A 17,431-nucleotide genomic window follows, 5' to 3' on the forward strand; every position below is an offset into this window, starting at 1 on the left:
TTTTTTCCTGAAAAGAATGTATTAAGGATGAAGCTTGCCCCGCTCCAAGGAGATTGAGAGGCTGAGAAACTGATAATATATATTCTGGGTATGAATTAAGAAATGTAGTTTGAAACAAAGCATATGTAAGAGTGGGATTCATATTCAGAGAACAAAATTTCACTTACAGCAATACCATTATATACAACACACCCATCACAAGTGTATATATGTTCCATTCTACTGCCATTTTGGCATCCCCTTCATCCTAAATCCTGTGATAGATTAAAAGGAATCACTGTAGAGTCAAAATTGTTTCATTCTGAAGCTGTAACGTAACTATGACTGTTTGAATCTGTGATAATTCCCTGACCTAAGGTTTTAGCTGTGCAGCACGTACTGCTCGTGTTCTTGACCGATCATTCTTGTGGAGAAAATATGATCCAAGAGAGACAGTTGTTGCTCGCCAGAAATGTAATTGCTGTACTTGATTTGTCATGGCATGGGTGGCTGCTGCTGCTTCATAGCTTCGGAAACTGATTCTTTGGCATTCTTTACTACCAAATCATAATTCATGGAAGCCAGCTGCGATAAATTCTGAGAATACAAGCAATGAAATTATATGATTAGAGTGTAAAAATGTGTATAAATTTGCCAGCAATTTGTATCTTTCAAAAAGTTTGGAAATTTCTGCAAAACTGATACGAATGTAGCATTATCTGATGTGCTTTTCTTGCTTTACAGCAGCAAAAGCCCAGGCTAGCATGCATATCCTACCTTGAATGAAAAGTTACTGAATGAATATTGCACTTGTAGGGTTGGATTGCCAAACTGTGTCAAGTTGCCACATTCATCGCCCTGTATCAATGGAATAAATAGAATTATGGATCATGACAAAACATATATACAAAAAGCATTTAATAGTCAATGCAGCAACTGGGTTTTACGTAGTTCCTTATGAGTGCATGATTGTGTTTGAGCATATTCTAGAAGGGAGTTAAGAATTAGGCAGATATTAGCATGATGGTGGTAGTGGCAAGAGTTCTTTGACCGTGGAAGATGTTATTAACAGAATGAACCATTAAGGTGTTATTAGACCACCCAACCCACTAGTTATCATCAATGATTATGATGTTTGGATCCAAATGTTGGTTTGATACCGAATCAAAATTAAACGATCAATAAGGCATGTACCTCTTCGTCCTGTACGTTGCTGCACGTACTGCTGCTGCATGAGGCACTGCCTGCATCACTCATGCCATCAAAATCACTACCTCCGCAGACATCTTCATCTTCTGGATTCCAAATGTAACGACTCATAAAATAACTAGTATCATGCGATTCAGCAGCTGGTATGAATGTAGCCTGTGGGCAACGAGAGAAGTACAAGTCTATTTTTGTTACCAGGAACTTTTTAGAATCCTTTATGGAGAGAGAGAGAGAGAGAGAGAGAGACCTTTTGCCTTGCTAGTGTATCCCAGTTGATATCCTTAAAAAAAGGATGCCGTTTTACCTAGTAATGAGAAACGCTATAGATATTGAAGTTGCTATCACATATTTTATGTTATTATTTACTAAATTAAACATTTGGAGGGAAAGTTATTACCTCTCCAGCCCCCGTCGCACCTAATCTTTGAACAGGGCTTTCGATCAACAACCTAAAGCAAAGATACATATAAAACAGTGTACGATGAGCAGTAGCACTTCCCTGTTACCAGCAAAGAAAATGCAATTAAATCTTACTTGTTAATCAAATCATATGCTTCAGAGCTTATTTCATCTGGTACCTTCGGCCAAGGTATGTCTCTATTCATGATATTGTTGAAAATTTGCTGCACAAAATACAAATATATCCTATATTAGTTTTGAGCCACGACAACACTTTGGACACATGCATTAATGCCACATGCGATTTCTGAAATGACTAACATGTTCAGATTAAAGGAAACATAACTGTGCTTCATATTACTTTTGGCATGGCAGAATTTGATTGAGCATCCATAGAACATTTTTGAAATACAATTATGATTTGGCTCTGCTATTATGCAGTTCATTGTGATAAAGAATCAAATCAAAAGAAGCACAAGCATGTGTACATATACTCGTAAAGATATTGGCCAAAGAACAAGCTGTAACTTCTCTCAACCCTCTTGGTTTCACTAAAGAGTAAGATGGCATACCTGAGGGTGTTCTGCATTGAAAGGTGGAATACCAACAAGGATCTCAAAAATAATAACACCTATAGACCACCAGTCAGCAGTTGCACCTACAAGAACAATAAATAAGATGAAATTTCAGCAACACTTGAACTAAAACCTTATTTATTCTGTGTATGAAATAGGATTCATACCGTGCCCAACACCGAGGAGTATCTCTGGTGCCAAGTAATCAGGGGTTCCAACAACTGAATCCTTCTGCTGCTTTTCTCTTTTAAACGATGATTGCACTTTTAGTTTACCATTCCCAAGCAAAGCAGAACCTGATGAACCTGACAAGTCATCAGTGCTGTTGATAAGACCAACCTTGGAGAGCCCAAAATCTGTCAACTGTGATGGGAAGGATTAGATTTATGAGCGGACAAGAAAAGCAGCCCATAACAGTAGAAGCTCATAAATTTTGTTCGAGGAAGACAACTACTCCGTATATGTTTACATCATGTTTCAACAGAAATTAGAAAAAAAAAAACAAAAACAAAACCACTTTAAGCCTGGAAATATTTCTCTGCTATAAATCCTCCCATGGTCACCTAGCATATGTAAGCAACCATGATAGTAAATTTGAGAGGAGAAATACACATGATCAGTGTTAGAGAAAGCTAAGAGGGAGTTAGAGAGTGTTTCTCCTAGACTTGGGTTTTAATTTTTGAATCTTGTGGCTGTTTTCTAGCTTGTGTGTATAAATAGGACCTTGTACAGCTTCATTATACAGACAGAAATACAAAAGTTCATCTGTTTTACAATCAAAGAAAGCTTTCAGCTCCATCGGAACATGATCTATTACCTTGACAGTTACCCTAGTTAAAAGATACTCTACTCTAACGAGAAATAGGTTCACTCAATTCCTAACAAAGATAAAGCTACTATGCCTTACTCTAGAAATGTGACTATTACATGCACACACAATGTACTTCAAAATCCAGATATAAGAAAGATATCTCTGGCCTAGGTGAAGTTTCACCACTCCAAGGCTGGCTTTGAAACCATTTACTATTTAGCAAAGTATAATTATTATTATTATTTTTTTCATAGAAGTAGAAACTTCATTTCCATACTTACATGTATTGCATCTTTTGTTTTTTCAATGTCTTATTGCATAAAAAGGAAGGATGGTGATAAAAATGACAAGAACTATTTATGATGATGATAGAAAGGACCACATAGAGGCATAGAGCTGTTTAGTAATAAGAGTATTGACCTTGATGTGACCATCCGGGCCTATCAATAGATTGTCCGGTTTCAAATCCCTGTGAATAATATTTAAGGAATGGAGATACTCCAAAGCAAGAACCTGAAAGGAGTAAATTAAAGTGCATCTATTACTCTTTGTGACATTGAAAATTTTGCTGGCACATCTTGGTTTGTTAAAAGAGAACCAATGTGTACTTACAATTTCAGCAATATAAACACGAGCCATGTCTTCATCTAAGCAGCCAAGATTTCTCAGCAAAGAGAAAAGATCTCCTCCATTCAAGTACTCCATGACAAGATAAAGATTGTCCCTACATGTGAAGGAGTAGAAAAATCGGACCTGTTCGCCCACAGATTTTAAAGTTGTAAATTGTTTAGAAAAATATGTGTAGTTGTACAAGAGAAGTGTAAAATAAATGAGTAATAAATTTTAAGATATGCTAACCACAAATGGATTGCGAACTGAAATTAAGATATCACGCTCAGCCAAGATACTTTCCACAGCATTTTTGCGTATCAAGTCAGATTTTTTCAAAACCTGCAAGAATTTTAAGTAGCAAGCCCAAATTCAATAATAATAGATGCTGTGAAGCATGAATGCAAGGCTATAATATACACATTGCATATTTTTGGTCATCAAATATCTTTGACTGGAAAGATCCCGTTTTATTTCAACACGATTCCATGAGAACATCAAAACATGTTTAGGTTTCTCAAAATCATATAGTCTTCACCTTTATTGCAAACAAATCACCAGTAGCTCTTTTCTTTGCCAAGAAGACTCGCCCAAAAGCACCCCTACTGATTGGTTTTATTATCTCAAAATCTTCAATAGATGTCCGATCCTTAGAGCATAGGTTAATAGGACTCGCACGCACACTGCGTATTGTATCATCATCTGCTGAGCTTTCCTCATCAGCAGTGCTATTTGAAGCAACCACTCTGTCATCATCAATCTGTCCACAGAGGAGGACATATTTCTCTCTGTAGAGTATTTAAGTAAATACAGTCAGTGGTCCCAAAAATACTAGGGAAGTGGAGACAGATTTACATGCAACTAGCATTATCAGGCAGTTTGAAACCATGAGAAATCTTTTATGCAGACCATGATGTCATTTTGTAAGAAAACTCAGAAAATGAATTGAACTCACTGCAATAGTTTTTCGATGCGTCTCCCAAATGTCTCGACAACAAGAGCATCAACCTTCCTGTCTTGAATGACATACTTCAGGTCGTCCAGACGGTCAAGCAAATATTCTAATGTACTGTAGTCATTGTTGTTCACATTGGCAACCGATCGAGCAATATCCAGTAGCTTACTTATCTGTCAGGCCACTAAATATTGTAGTTAACACATTTAAGAATTGAAAAAAAAAAAAAAAAAAAAATTAAAGAATAAAAAAATGCAAGGATAAATAATACTTCATAGTACCAACATATTGGGTAAACAGAGATGCAGCAGAATATCAAAGCAGAAAAATAATTCCCTGCCAACAATCTTCCGAAGAGGATAAATTCCTCCAACAGGTAATATGTTGTCCTGTAGCTAAGCTTAACAGCATAGCAAGAATCTAAGATCTTCAAGAAAGTACAAGAATGGAGGGGGAAAAGTTGACAATTGCAAAAACTTTTATCTTTAGGTTAGCACTAACAGACTAATGGCATTTGGGAGAATGATGTATCACATAATATGAGAAGAAAAAACCAAAAAATTGCTTGTCTTTTCCGAAAATTAAATAAACCAAAACCTGTAAGAGCCACATATCAAAAGCAAAAGCAGTAACTAAATGATAATTGAATGATATGTTCGGTTGCTTTCAATATATATATATATATATATATATATATATATATATATATATATATATATATATATATATATATATATATATATATATATATAATTCCAGACTGAAAGGGGGATGAAAGAAAGGAGTGCTATAAGAGAACAATGCCTGCTGCAAACAATCATAACATCCAAACAAAAGAGTTCTCCTTAGACAAGAAGGATCTCAGAGACTCAGACAAAATTAAAAGAAGTTCAAAACAGACAGATGAAAATTAGCAGTTAACTCCCACAAGAAGTATCCATCCAATGAAACCAAAATTAGAACAGAATGGTTGGTTTTCATTAACAATTAAACATATTTATTGTAGGGAAGACATCAAAGAGAGAACAAGATTCAAAATCTTCAATATGTGAAATACCTGCTGACAACTTTCATGTTCAGATATTGTTCCGCATCCACTCAACAGCAGCTCAATGGGGGTTTTCTGAGGAGTCAGCAGTGGTGACCGTGGTGTCAAGCTCCCAGCTGATAAGGCCTTCCTAGACACGCCAGACAAACTGTTGAGATTATCAATCCCAGTAGCATCAGACTCTAGAGCATAACCTACTATGTCTCGAGAGCATTGCCATGGCAACCCATTCTGCTTTGTAGACGAGACATCCAATTCTTCAGCAATGCTCATAGCAGAGACTCTTGCTACCTCATGACTCACCATCCCACTGTCAACAGTTTTTGGTGTCCATGATTCAAGCATCTTTTCAAGAATTTCTGCAACTCTTTCAAGTCGTTCATTTACAGTCAAACCTTTTAAGTCGCACCTATCAGCTATAGTGCAAATTCTTGAATGTTGTTCTACATAAATGATTGGAATTTCAACTTCGCATATACGGCAGATAAATGAATCCTCATAAGATATATTATGCTGAGCACAATCTCCCCAGCTTAACCTCCTTACTTTAGGGGGATCCTCTGGATGCTCAGGGTGGCGAAGTGGAGTATCCTGATTCAAAGTGCTGTCTGTTTCTTCTTTATGTAGCAAGGAATCAGACTTATCAACAGGTGGTGCATCAACAGAGTCCTGGACTTTCTGATATCTTTCAGGTGCAGTAGGAAGCTTCTTCCAAGAGGACATTCTAAAGCTTCCTGTAGATGCAGCAGCACTCTTTGCAGTGCTAACCTCTGTGGTCTCTTCACCAAAGTTCTCATTTGTTTCATTTTGCCTACCTGTCAAACTGCTATAGCCTGGTCCCTGGGCTTTTTTGTTCCTTCTCCCACTCGATTCTTTCCGCCCAAACGGGTGACTTGAATCTTCAATAACAGGGGAAAGCACTTGTTCTGGATAGATGCCTAGGTCACCAAGCTGATGGGAAGACAGAACATGATCTTCAAAACCACTCTCCTTTTGGAACCGTACAAGCCTAGTACAACGAGTAAGTATGAATAAGAGGCGGGTGTGGGCTTGTTTGACGGTACCCATTGGTAACTCTTGTCTGCGATCGTCTAGATTCTGAACAATACCTTCACAACACAACCAGAAGTCACTAGGTGACATCTTTGCACACTGCCTAGCTACAACCAACAAATCTTCCAAACTCTCCCTCCAATAAGGATGGGGTGGTTCTGAGGTCTTCTCAAGCATTCCAACTAGATCTCCAGCAAAGATTCCCAAATCAGAGTTAACCTCTTCCTTTAATTTATCAAATTTTGACCGAATCATTACCATAACCTCCTAAAGAATTGCAGGTACGAAAATAATAAGTTACTCAAAAGATTCAAATCATTAATTTCTGGGAAACAGTGGTAACTAATGGCAGGCAGCAAATTGTTTTCATTCTATAATAACATAAATGAGATCATTAAAAAAGCAACTCATACTTCCATTCTCCCAACTGCACGAGATTTCCAAAATGGAAGAGGTCGGACTCCTTTGGAATCGAGCTCATGAGAGAAGCTCTTGATGTCTGGCACTCTCCTTCTGCGACCACTAGTCACACGCAGTATAGCTTGAAACCGTGGAGATTGAATTTCCTTGGCAAAAGCTTCATGGTAACCCTACAATAAGCACATCAGCATACATGACATTAAGCTGAATAACCTAACCCTTTCAACTAACTTGAATATATGGCAGAATAAAAGAGTCATATAAACCATGCTGTGTAATCAGCAACTACCTCTGAATCCAAACGCCGAGGTGACATCACTCTCAATGATTTAGTCTGACTCCAGTGGACCTTTTTACCTGACATAAAATAACACAACATTTATTCCCTTGTGTTTAGGAAACACAAATAAAGATACTAAATTTATTCATTAGCTCATCCAGAGACAATGCAATTGCATACAATCTATAAAATATTGAGTAATGTAGCTAATCAACATTTCAAAGAATTTTATTTTATTTTATTATTATTATTATTTTTTTTTTTTTGGTGAGAGAGAGAGAGAGAATAGATTGAAATACACACACACGTACCACGTCCCACGAAAAGTTCAGCAGATTGATCAGCATTGGATGAAGACCTAGGGCGCGATTTGGCTCCACCTCTTCCCTTACTGCCGCCTCCAAAATCCGAAGGGATACGAATAGTTTTTGAAATTGTGAGCGGGGACGGAGCTGAGCGAGTCCTAATGCGATTGAGGCCAAGAGACGATGGCTCAACCATGGACGAATCGTCACTTTCACAGCCTTCCTCTTCATCATAACCATCATCATCATCGTCGTCGCCGTCGTCGGCAACATCATTGGCATCATCTTCCTCGTCGTCTTCAGCCACGGGTCGGCTAATCGGACCAATCTTCCGTAGATGCTTCACGACGGGAGGCTTGGCCGCCGAGTCTCTGTGGTCAGCGGACAGTGGCGCATTGTGGACGGCGGCGTTTGAATTCGAGGTTCTTTCTGATTCTGCATTGGCATCAGACGACATTGCAGTGATGATTATAGCTGCATATAGATATCAGGATCTGGCTCATTCTCCCATGGAAATTGTATTTCGGAGAAGATAGCTATGGCGGATCAAGAGCTGGAGGTTAAGGAAAGTTGAGGAATAGTACCTAATTCCGGACATGGATGCCAGTATTTTCACAGAGATCAGATTTTCGCGGGAAGGAGGCAGCGTACACGGCGACACGAATACACCTTCAAAATCACGTACGTTAATTCATTTTTTTTTTTTCAACGTGCGCTCGCACTACCTATCTTAAATATGACGTCACATGATATATAGAATTTGTTTGGTAACATTAGTTAATTCATTTATTTTTATTAGTCAATTTTGCCTTATTCACTATTAATTACTCCGGTATTTCACTTAGTTAAATAATCAATATGAGTATTTAATTAATTAACTTTTTTAATAATTTATTACTTTAAAATGCTAAAACTCAAAAAAAATTCTTTGAACACATTTTCGAAAAAATCATTTTGCATTTAATCAACTATTAGCTAAGAGCTAATTTATCAAACACTTTTCTACAATCAGCTAATGTTATTAACTAGTCAAATCCACTAACCCAAACAGGGTACCCGCTATTTACCAAACACTCTCATATTAATTTTCTATTTCCCGAATAATTATACCTAGTTCGTGTTGGCAAATTATGTCGTGCAACCGTGTGCACCATGCATGGTCACATGGTTGCAAAACGGTGTCATTTTGATTAAAAACGACGCCGTCCGACTTTAAAAAAAAAAAATCATTTTCAATTATTGTTAGCGGCGTTATGTTGTGCATAATTTGAATTATATATCTAGAATTAATGAACTATATATCCATACCAGTTACTGGTACTCTGTTTTGGCTTACGACAATTCGCTGCGTCTGTGTATTCAGAATGAATGAACTATATATTCAGAATTAATGAACTATAAATTCAAAATTAGTGAACTATATATCCAGAATGAATGAACTATATATCTAGAATTAGTGAACTATATATCCAGAATTAATGAACTATAAATCCAAAATTAATGAACTATGAATCCAGAATTAATGAACTATATATCCACACCGGTTACTGGTACTCTGTTTTGGCTAACGACAGTTCGCTGTAACTGTGTATTCAGAATGAATGACGTATAAATTCAGAATTAGTGAACTATATATCTATAAAATGCATTATACCTGAAGAAGAAGTAGACCTCAATTGACAATGGTGAGAAAAAAAATTGATTGATGGAATTAAACGGTACCACTAACAACACCATTACTCCACCATAGTGAAACAGCGTCGTTCGCAACCGTATGCACCATGCATGGTGCACATGGTTGTAGCACAGCATAACGATTGGTTCGTTTGGGCCGTCAGGGAACAAAAAACCATCATAAGCAAAATAAAACAAATAGTATTACAACAAGAAAATGCATGGTTGTCTGGAAACCTTGATAATTGCAGTGCATCCAGCCATCCAGTGTATATATGCTTCCTAGTTGCTGACTATACAGTCTACCAGTCTATAGTTGAAGTGAAAAGCAAACACTAAACTGAAAATTACATCACTTCTCTAATAGATTTATATTCTGGTGGCTGACTGTAAGAGCTTCACCCTCAACAGTTGCTACCCATTCCAGGAGGATGGAGTTTACTTCTTCCGGTTTCTCATCTTGCGGGCAATGACCTGAGAATCGCTCACAGAGAGAACAAAGAATAAGAAAGCGATCACATATTGGAGTGATTGAGAATGAAAATTCAACCGATATATATCAAATACCAGCGTCTAGTTCCCGGGTTAGAATTCCTTTGCAGTGTTCGCGAAGCATGGCAAGCCTGGAGGAGTTGTCAGAGACTAGTGGATCTTTCATTCCCTGGGAAGGGAAGATTCAATGCAAAATGTATATACATGCACAAGTAGATGAAGTTAATGGATGGTTCTCTGTCAGACCAGTAATGTGGACACTGAACAAATTACCTGTATTACTAGACTTCTTCCCTCAAATCCTTGCAGAAGATAGTTAAGAGGAACTGAGAGATCAAAGCTGAAAATGCTTTCCAGGACTGCCATCACACCGGGGTCATACGACTAAATTTCAGTCAAGTGCAGACACACAAGTTTAGTAGTAAAACTCATTTTTATCAATTGGGGGCCAAAAGAGAGATTCAAACAGTCAGTAAATTACGGTCAGAAGGGAATGATCACAAGAGATTTAGACTAGTAGACTAGACAAGGATACTGCTCTCAGCATCTCAGAAATAAGCCATTCATCCACGCGATCACGTCTCTGCAGAACACAGATTTTAAGTGAAGAATACATAAAGCATGCAACAAATGAAGCAGTAACAAATATCTCGGGTCCCCTTACTGTTGGATAGTAATCTCTAACTATGTTCCGGAGGCTAAATCTTAAGAAGAGTGAAAGGAATCTAGCACCAAGCCAAGCTGCTCCAGATTTTTGCCTAACCTGACAGATATATTAACTCATTTTGCTTCATTTAACTTCAGGAGAAACATAAAACAATTAAAGAAAGTAAGAGTATATATAACAATTGCTGATACTAAAACCATGGTGCTATTAACCAGAAATCCAGCATTTTAAATAAGTAAATGCTGATTTGTGCATGAGAAAATGGGAGGGGGGAAAAACAATAGCCTTAGTAGGATCTATGCCGTTGAGATAATACCCAAAAAAAGCACCAAAACCATGCTATCTTACTTTAGAATATCTCGAAGCTGTATAGTCAGGAACAACATTGCCAGCACTGTTCACAAGGACCACAGACTTCACTAGAGCAGGCCAAATACCAGTAACAATAGCAGCCAAGTAGCCTAGAAAATGGAAGACATACAAGCAGTTAAAAGTTAAAACTATCGAGTCATTCAAAAATAGTTCAAAATATTGCAAGAACACATCATTGTGGCACAACAGTATAATACATAGATAAAAGGTTATGTGTTTTGCTCTGTATTTGGAGCATGAAGCACTGAAAGCATACCACCAAGTGAGTTCCCAACAAGATGTACCGGTTCTCTGACAACATCAACTATGAAATCTTTGATCAGCTCAGCCAACATCACTTCACTGTACACAACATTTGGTTTATCTGATTTTCCAAACCCCAAAAGTGTCAATGCCCACACTTGGTTCCCACTTTTGGCTATAGGATTTATGTTGTCACGGTAATGCCCAAAAAAAGCACCAAAACCATGAACAAGCATAATTGCAGGGCCTCGATCACCAGCAACTGTATACTGCAGAATTGCAATAAATAGTGGATCACACAATCCCACCACTCCCAACCTCCATATTTTAGGCAAAAGAAAGGAGCAACATACAATATTGGGAAGGCACTAGCAAAAAAACAAAAATAGAAACAACTTACATGTATCAGATGGCCATTCCATCTCCATATCCTAACAGAGAGATTTCCTTGGCCTGTTGCTTGACTTTTTAAAGCCAAAAGCCAATACCACTACCACAAGAAAATGTAGTAATGAGGAAAGAAATCAAACAATACAAGAAACCTCCTTTATAAAGTCATCAAAACCAAATTATAAGAAGACAAGTACCTCCATTGAACAGACTGTATCAATCGCTGCAGCAACAGTTATTGCTGAATATCCAAAAGGAGATATAAATCCACCGTTTCTTTCTTTCTCATATTTGATAGCTTCATAATATACTCTTCTTCTAGATACAATCCCAAGAAGCAGTGCATACCCAAAAAGGGTACCAAATGATGCTCCTTCCCGTGTCTCAGCGTCACGAAGTTTTCCATGTACCCTGTAATACAAATCAAATGAGCTCCCTTTACATTACTGACCTGAAGTGATTAAAGAAGCAAAGAGTTAACATCACCAAATTGGTAAAAAGGTTAATACCCAGGATATTGGACCATCCAATTGACCAATTTCATTGACTATTCAAACAAGAGACCAGTTTCCTTTTTCTAGATTCTTTTTTGTGATATATGCCAAACCAATAATTTTTACTAACTGGACAATCTAATGGACTATTTCTTGAGCCCATGCTCTTATAAAGAAATGCAACCGTGACCTAAGCTAAATGAAATAAGATGACACAATCAAATGAGGAAAATATTCTTCAGAGCAAGAGGGATATAATCTAAAGGGGCCAAACTAAGCTCACATTTAGAATGGATAAACCAATTCAAATATGAAAAAGCTAGTCAAAGATATATATGTCATAAGTGAGACAATGAATCAAATTTGAAGTAGGAGGAAAACAATACTCTAAAACACTTCGGTATCATAGCTAACACATACTCCTGCCATTCATCACGAGCAGTGCCCTCTAGATATCGGAGATATGCAGCAAGAGCATTTAACACAGTATGTGTACCACCAGCCACTATGTTTCCCTGCTCAGTTACAAATGCTGATTTTTCTACTCTATTCCTTGGGGCACTAACATCATTTGAAACCATTTGATTGCCTTCACTTGATTTTGTCTTCCGCAAACCTTCAATAATAGAACTTAGAGATCGATCTCTCTGCCGCCAATTCCAAGCTGAAAACTTGAAAGCCCATTTAACTTTTGATGTGTCAGCATTGCTGCCAACAAAATTCTTTAAATCATCCAACGTGGGCAAGGCACCTATTCCACAAGGTCAATATAAAACTTCCATGACCCATTCATGCAAATAATTCATAAACTTAAATTATTCTGTAGGGTGAACAAATAAAACAGTATTTGTGAAAAGCTTACCCCACGACAAATCCATTGGCACTTTAGGTAATTTGGGAGAAGACTGGGGTGATGTAATGGGCATTTTCTTTTTCATGAATTCATCATATGATGCTGGCAAATCATTCATGTTCTACATAGAAGAAATAAACATTAGGAAATTGCATTGAGGGCTCCAATACAGATCAGTATAGATAAAGGTTTTAATAGCAAATAGCAATACCCCAATATCATAAAATGGAGTATTCCATACAACGACTCTAGCTCTCCTCTCTGCAAAAGATATTCTGGCCAAGGTTTCTTTCACACCATTCACCACTTCGCATAGAACATATTCTACCTCCTCCTCAGCAAATACACTGGAAGCATCAACCTGTTCCAATCCTAGGTGATGAAAGTAACAATATGAGCGGATAACTGCTTCAAGTTCTCCTCTTTCTTGGACAACTAAATATCAGAATAAGTAAACATAATTTCATACAACCTCTTTGACAACTTCTTCTATAACACTCTCTGAACTCCCAAACCTGATCATAAGATTAGAGCCTTGCTCCATCAGTGAACTCTTCAAATCTCCCAGGGCGGAAAGAAGCAATTCAAATGTTTCATCAGTAAACCCTGCAACAGTGATAGCAATAGTGAATATGTCCAAGTTAAACAACATAAGAAGTGGCCAGGTAACTTGTCACTTGCAAAAAAGAGAGCACGGGAGGTGATACTTTGCAATATTCTTAATTAAAGCATAATGGATTACTAAACATGACACTAAAAATAGAATATTGGTCCAATAAATGTTGCATGGCTAGCTATGATATGTACATGATTAATTTATAACTTTGAGAAAACATTATAGATTACAGGAATTCATTCAAGAACACCTATTTTACAAATATATTTCATGCAAGAAAAGTTTTGAAGTTTTAAAATATAAAAGTACATGAAAAGACTCTGGCGCTGAAGCAAACAAAGAATAGTTTGATCATGAAACAAAGTTCTTTAACTTTTGGAAAGTATTACCGATTCACTCAAATATTCGAGAACTAATTAGAATACTAAATTCATAGACTGATTAACACAAACACCTTGACAGGGAATAAATAAATATCACATACTACTCAGTATATACTTTACCAACGAATGTCACGTTGATTTAAATCAAAATTTACTTCCTGTTGTCCCCAAAGTTCATGTCTTTACCAGAAAATTTTTGCATTATAAATAATAGCTCAAAATAATACACATAAAAAAATGCCTATAACTTGACTACTTGAGTGAACTAAGTAGAGACTTCATACGCGAAAGAATGCGGTGATCGAAAACGTAAAGAGGCACGAGCGTCTGATTCTGGGAAGCGGAGAGGAGACCAGGATGATCGTCGATTCGAAGGTCATGCTTGTACCACAGAATCGCAGAGCCGTCGTCCGCCGCCGCCGCCGCACTAGACTCCGTCCTCCTCCCAACGCTCATCCTCACCGACATTGGGGAGCACCAGCGGCGAGTTCGAAGCTCAGCAGTGAGAAGTGCGGTTCTCGGCGAGAATGAAAGAGAGAGAGAGCGCGGGAAAGCGAGAAGCGCCATGGCAGAAGAGCAGTAGAGTTGGAAGAAGGTTTGGGATTATAGTGAAGCTCGAAATCCATTAACTATTGGATTTAAATACGGAGAAGTTTACGTGGCCATCGGTCGGAAGCATCTCAGCGGAGATTGTGGCGGAGAACGGCAGCTGAGATCTCCAGATTGTGGCGGAGAACGGCTTTCTTTATTTACTGTAAACCACCCGGAAACTTTTCAAAGTTTCAACTTTGTACCCGACATTATAGCCAATATATTTCCTTGCCCATTACTTGAATTGGTTTATGATAGTTAATATAACAATTAAAAATAGTGAATATCATTTTCATCTACCAAAAGTTAAATAATAAAATAGAAGCCTCGAAAGTGGTGGATAAGTGGATAGAGCATAATTATCATATCTGAATATTATAAGTTTGATTTTCACAACATTTTCTTAGTCGAATCCGTCACACAGAATTTTTCTAATGAAATTTTCACTCATGTGCGATTTGTAAACTATTACATAATAACGGAGTTTATATAGTATACAGTATCATTTATTGACGGCAAGTTTCTCACATAATCCAAAATAATAAAATAAAATAAAAATGTATTCATTAGTCTTACTCTTTCTTACAAGAAAGAGATAAAAGAAACTTGAAAGAAAAAGAGATGTTATAAATGATGGTTGGTAAGATATGACAAGTTGGTCTTGGTTGTACTAATTTTTATTAGTTTGGGTTTCATTAATGATTTTTAAATGTAAATTTTAGCACTAATAATAGCATTTTTAAATGATTGTGGTGATCGATGTTGTAAATTGGATGTTGATGAGACAAAAAGTGGAAGAGTGATTTAGAAGGTGTGTGGGTGTCCACTTTCACATTCAAATTTGGTACTTTTAATGTTAAAAGAATGAAGCTTTGAGTCAAATCCGTTTAATTTGGAAAAAAAACGTTAACTTATGTTATAATAGAGTGTAATTTTGATGTGGTGATTAAATGAGTAATGAGAGATTTTTTGTGTTTGGTTATATACTTGTTGACCTAGTTAAAGTTTGTAAATGTAAAGTTTGTGATCGATAAATTTTAAAAGTAAATTTTATGGGTACTCTTGAGTCTTATTTATTTCTTACGTTCTACTTGTATTTAGTTACTTATTGACGTTATAAAAAAAAAAAAAGAAAATTGTCTTTAATTTAGGGAACAAACTAACATTTTGGGGTGAAAAAAATAAAATCTCGACGGTTGAGAGAAGTCCAACTGACTAAACTGAAAATGGCGCTAACTCTCCATTTATGATTTATCGTCTTCTCTCTTTTGTTACCATGAAACTTGAAGATCATCTCCTTCATCACAGAGCTAGACCTATAAATCTCTGCGCCAAATCACACGACTCATCTTCATCGCAACCCACAGAAACGCGCAGCCGCCTCATCCACGGTGGCCCCGCCGCGGAAGAAGCCCGGCTTAGGTTTCGGCTCCTCAAATTCCACGAAACCAAATCATAGCCCGAGAAGAAGAATGCAGAAGGGCAATAGAGAGAGAGGGCCTCTGTTATTCTTGCTTGGTTAGGCCTTGGCGCAATCATTCTTGTCGAGGGTATTGTTGTTGCTGCTTCAGGTGAATTAATCGCTGAAATCAACACTTAAAGTTCTGATTTTTATTTGAATTGTTGGAGTTATGTTAGATTTTGTTACAATGTCTTTCATTTAAGTGCAAAAATGAATTAGCTAACCAATCCGCAGATAGTCTAGATCTCACAACATTTTTCTCTTGCCAAATCGAGGGTACGCAATAAACTCTGTTTTGTGGCCTTAGCTGTCAAATGATCAAGGGAAACCAATTTAGATTGTCCGATCCATAACTAAAGGTCAATAAGTCACTCCTGCTGAGAGTTGAAATTGTAATTTGTGATTACCAAACAGTCCGACCAACTTGGCTTTTCGATCGAGTAGCCTAAACTATGTGCAGAATGAGAAATTTATGAAGAGTGAAGACTGATTCATCATCTATCTTCAGTTATAAAACTAGCTTTCCTGCATTAAATGTGGTCGCTCCAACCAGTTTGTCCATGCATTTTGCCATGAATTGCCCCCCAACTGGAAGTGCAAAAAGTGAATTTATCTTTTTCCTCAATATAGATTATGAACCTTAAATGATTAATGAAGTTAGAAGTTGTTGTAAAGTAGCATTCTAGTCTAGGGAAGCTGAATCTACATGTCTCCATCTATATGGATCTTCTTTGAATGTATCATCATCCAGAACTCATCTGCCATCCTGATTTAATTTAATGCTAACCTTAACCACTTCATACTAATATCTGTATTCTGCTAGTCATTTGGTTCTTGAAAAACTCTTTTGCAGTATGTACTTGTTTGCTTCTTTTGAATGGATGCCAACATTTTGAAGCTTGTGGCATGCATTTAAGATGCACATCTTACTTGTTTTTGCGTGCTCTTAAGGCAATATATATTTATATATATGTTCCCTTCGACACACAACTGACTGGTTGACCAATCTAAAGAGAGTTATAGTTCTGTTTCGCTGTCAGCTATAGGAAAACTCGTAATATAAGCCGTTGAGACACATTTTCTTGATTTAATTTGCCCCTTCCAACCAATCTAAAGATCAGAGAGTTAATAGTTCTGTTTCGCTGTCAGTTATAGGAAAACCCGTAATATAAGCCATTGAGACACATTTTTGTTGATTTAATTTGCCCCTTTCACCAAGACTCTAGGATAGGGATGGTAAGGAGTGTTGGTTCGGGATTGGGGTACGATCCTTTTTTTTTTTTTTCTGTATGCGATAAGGTTCCTTAATGAGTCAACAAATTCAGTTGTGCTCATTGGAATTGAAGGGTGGCAGCAGTGTGTACTTAAATGCCATGTTCAATGGATTTTAATTCCATTTACTTTGACACGGCAACCATGAGTGCACTGCTAGCTAGTGATTTATTGCTGTCACTATTTCATCAGAATTTTTATGGTGCACTACATATCCATTACAGATAGACTACAGACCATCAATTCTTGATCAAACTGTACTGTTTTTAAATCAATGCT

General features: G+C 37.1%; 2 protein-coding genes and 2 long non-coding RNA genes across 4 annotated transcripts in view; 1 reads left to right on the plus strand and 3 right to left on the minus strand.

The window, feature by feature from the left end:
* LOC109186467 (probable serine/threonine protein kinase IRE) lies at nucleotides 1–8,255 on the minus strand. Its single transcript, XM_019336458.1, has 18 exons — nucleotides 7,650–8,255; nucleotides 7,348–7,415; nucleotides 7,052–7,228; nucleotides 5,595–6,905; nucleotides 4,538–4,710; nucleotides 4,121–4,370; nucleotides 3,832–3,924; nucleotides 3,586–3,726; nucleotides 3,394–3,486; nucleotides 2,330–2,525; nucleotides 2,160–2,245; nucleotides 1,723–1,811; nucleotides 1,586–1,637; nucleotides 1,436–1,492; nucleotides 1,174–1,344; nucleotides 757–837; nucleotides 353–576; nucleotides 1–254 (listed from the first exon to the last, which is right to left on the minus strand). The coding sequence occupies exons 1-17, from the start codon at nucleotides 8,098–8,100 to the stop codon at nucleotides 475–477; spliced, it is 3,591 nt and encodes a 1,196-aa protein (XP_019192003.1). The 5' UTR covers nucleotides 8,101–8,255; the 3' UTR covers nucleotides 1–254; nucleotides 353–474.
* Nucleotides 5,662–17,431, plus strand: part of LOC109186476 — a 23,603-nt gene continuing 11,833 nt past the window's right edge. Inside the window, exons 1-2 of the long non-coding RNA XR_002055143.1 lie at nucleotides 5,662–5,674; nucleotides 8,286–8,290. This is a non-coding gene — a long non-coding RNA (uncharacterized LOC109186476). The remainder of the gene's footprint in view (nucleotides 5,675–8,285; nucleotides 8,291–17,431) is intronic.
* On the minus strand, nucleotides 9,482–14,633 carry LOC109186468. The gene is made up of 14 exons (XM_019336459.1): nucleotides 14,112–14,633; nucleotides 13,301–13,434; nucleotides 13,040–13,189; nucleotides 12,838–12,949; nucleotides 12,396–12,726; nucleotides 11,679–11,892; nucleotides 11,492–11,581; nucleotides 11,105–11,360; nucleotides 10,825–10,937; nucleotides 10,474–10,572; nucleotides 10,345–10,392; nucleotides 10,083–10,193; nucleotides 9,885–9,978; nucleotides 9,482–9,791 (listed from the first exon to the last, which is right to left on the minus strand). The coding sequence occupies exons 1-14, from the start codon at nucleotides 14,392–14,394 to the stop codon at nucleotides 9,670–9,672; spliced, it is 2,157 nt and encodes a 718-aa protein (XP_019192004.1). The 5' UTR covers nucleotides 14,395–14,633; the 3' UTR covers nucleotides 9,482–9,669.
* The window catches only part of LOC109186477, an 11,149-nt gene continuing 9,685 nt past the window's right edge, over nucleotides 15,968–17,431 (minus strand). The window contains exon 3 of the long non-coding RNA XR_002055144.1: nucleotides 15,968–15,980. This is a non-coding gene — a long non-coding RNA (uncharacterized LOC109186477). The remainder of the gene's footprint in view (nucleotides 15,981–17,431) is intronic.

The sequence above is a fragment of the Ipomoea nil genome, unplaced genomic scaffold, assembly GCF_001879475.1.
Source record: "Ipomoea nil cultivar Tokyo-kokei standard unplaced genomic scaffold, Asagao_1.1 scaffold1407, whole genome shotgun sequence".
Taxonomy (NCBI): domain Eukaryota; kingdom Viridiplantae; phylum Streptophyta; class Magnoliopsida; order Solanales; family Convolvulaceae; genus Ipomoea; species Ipomoea nil.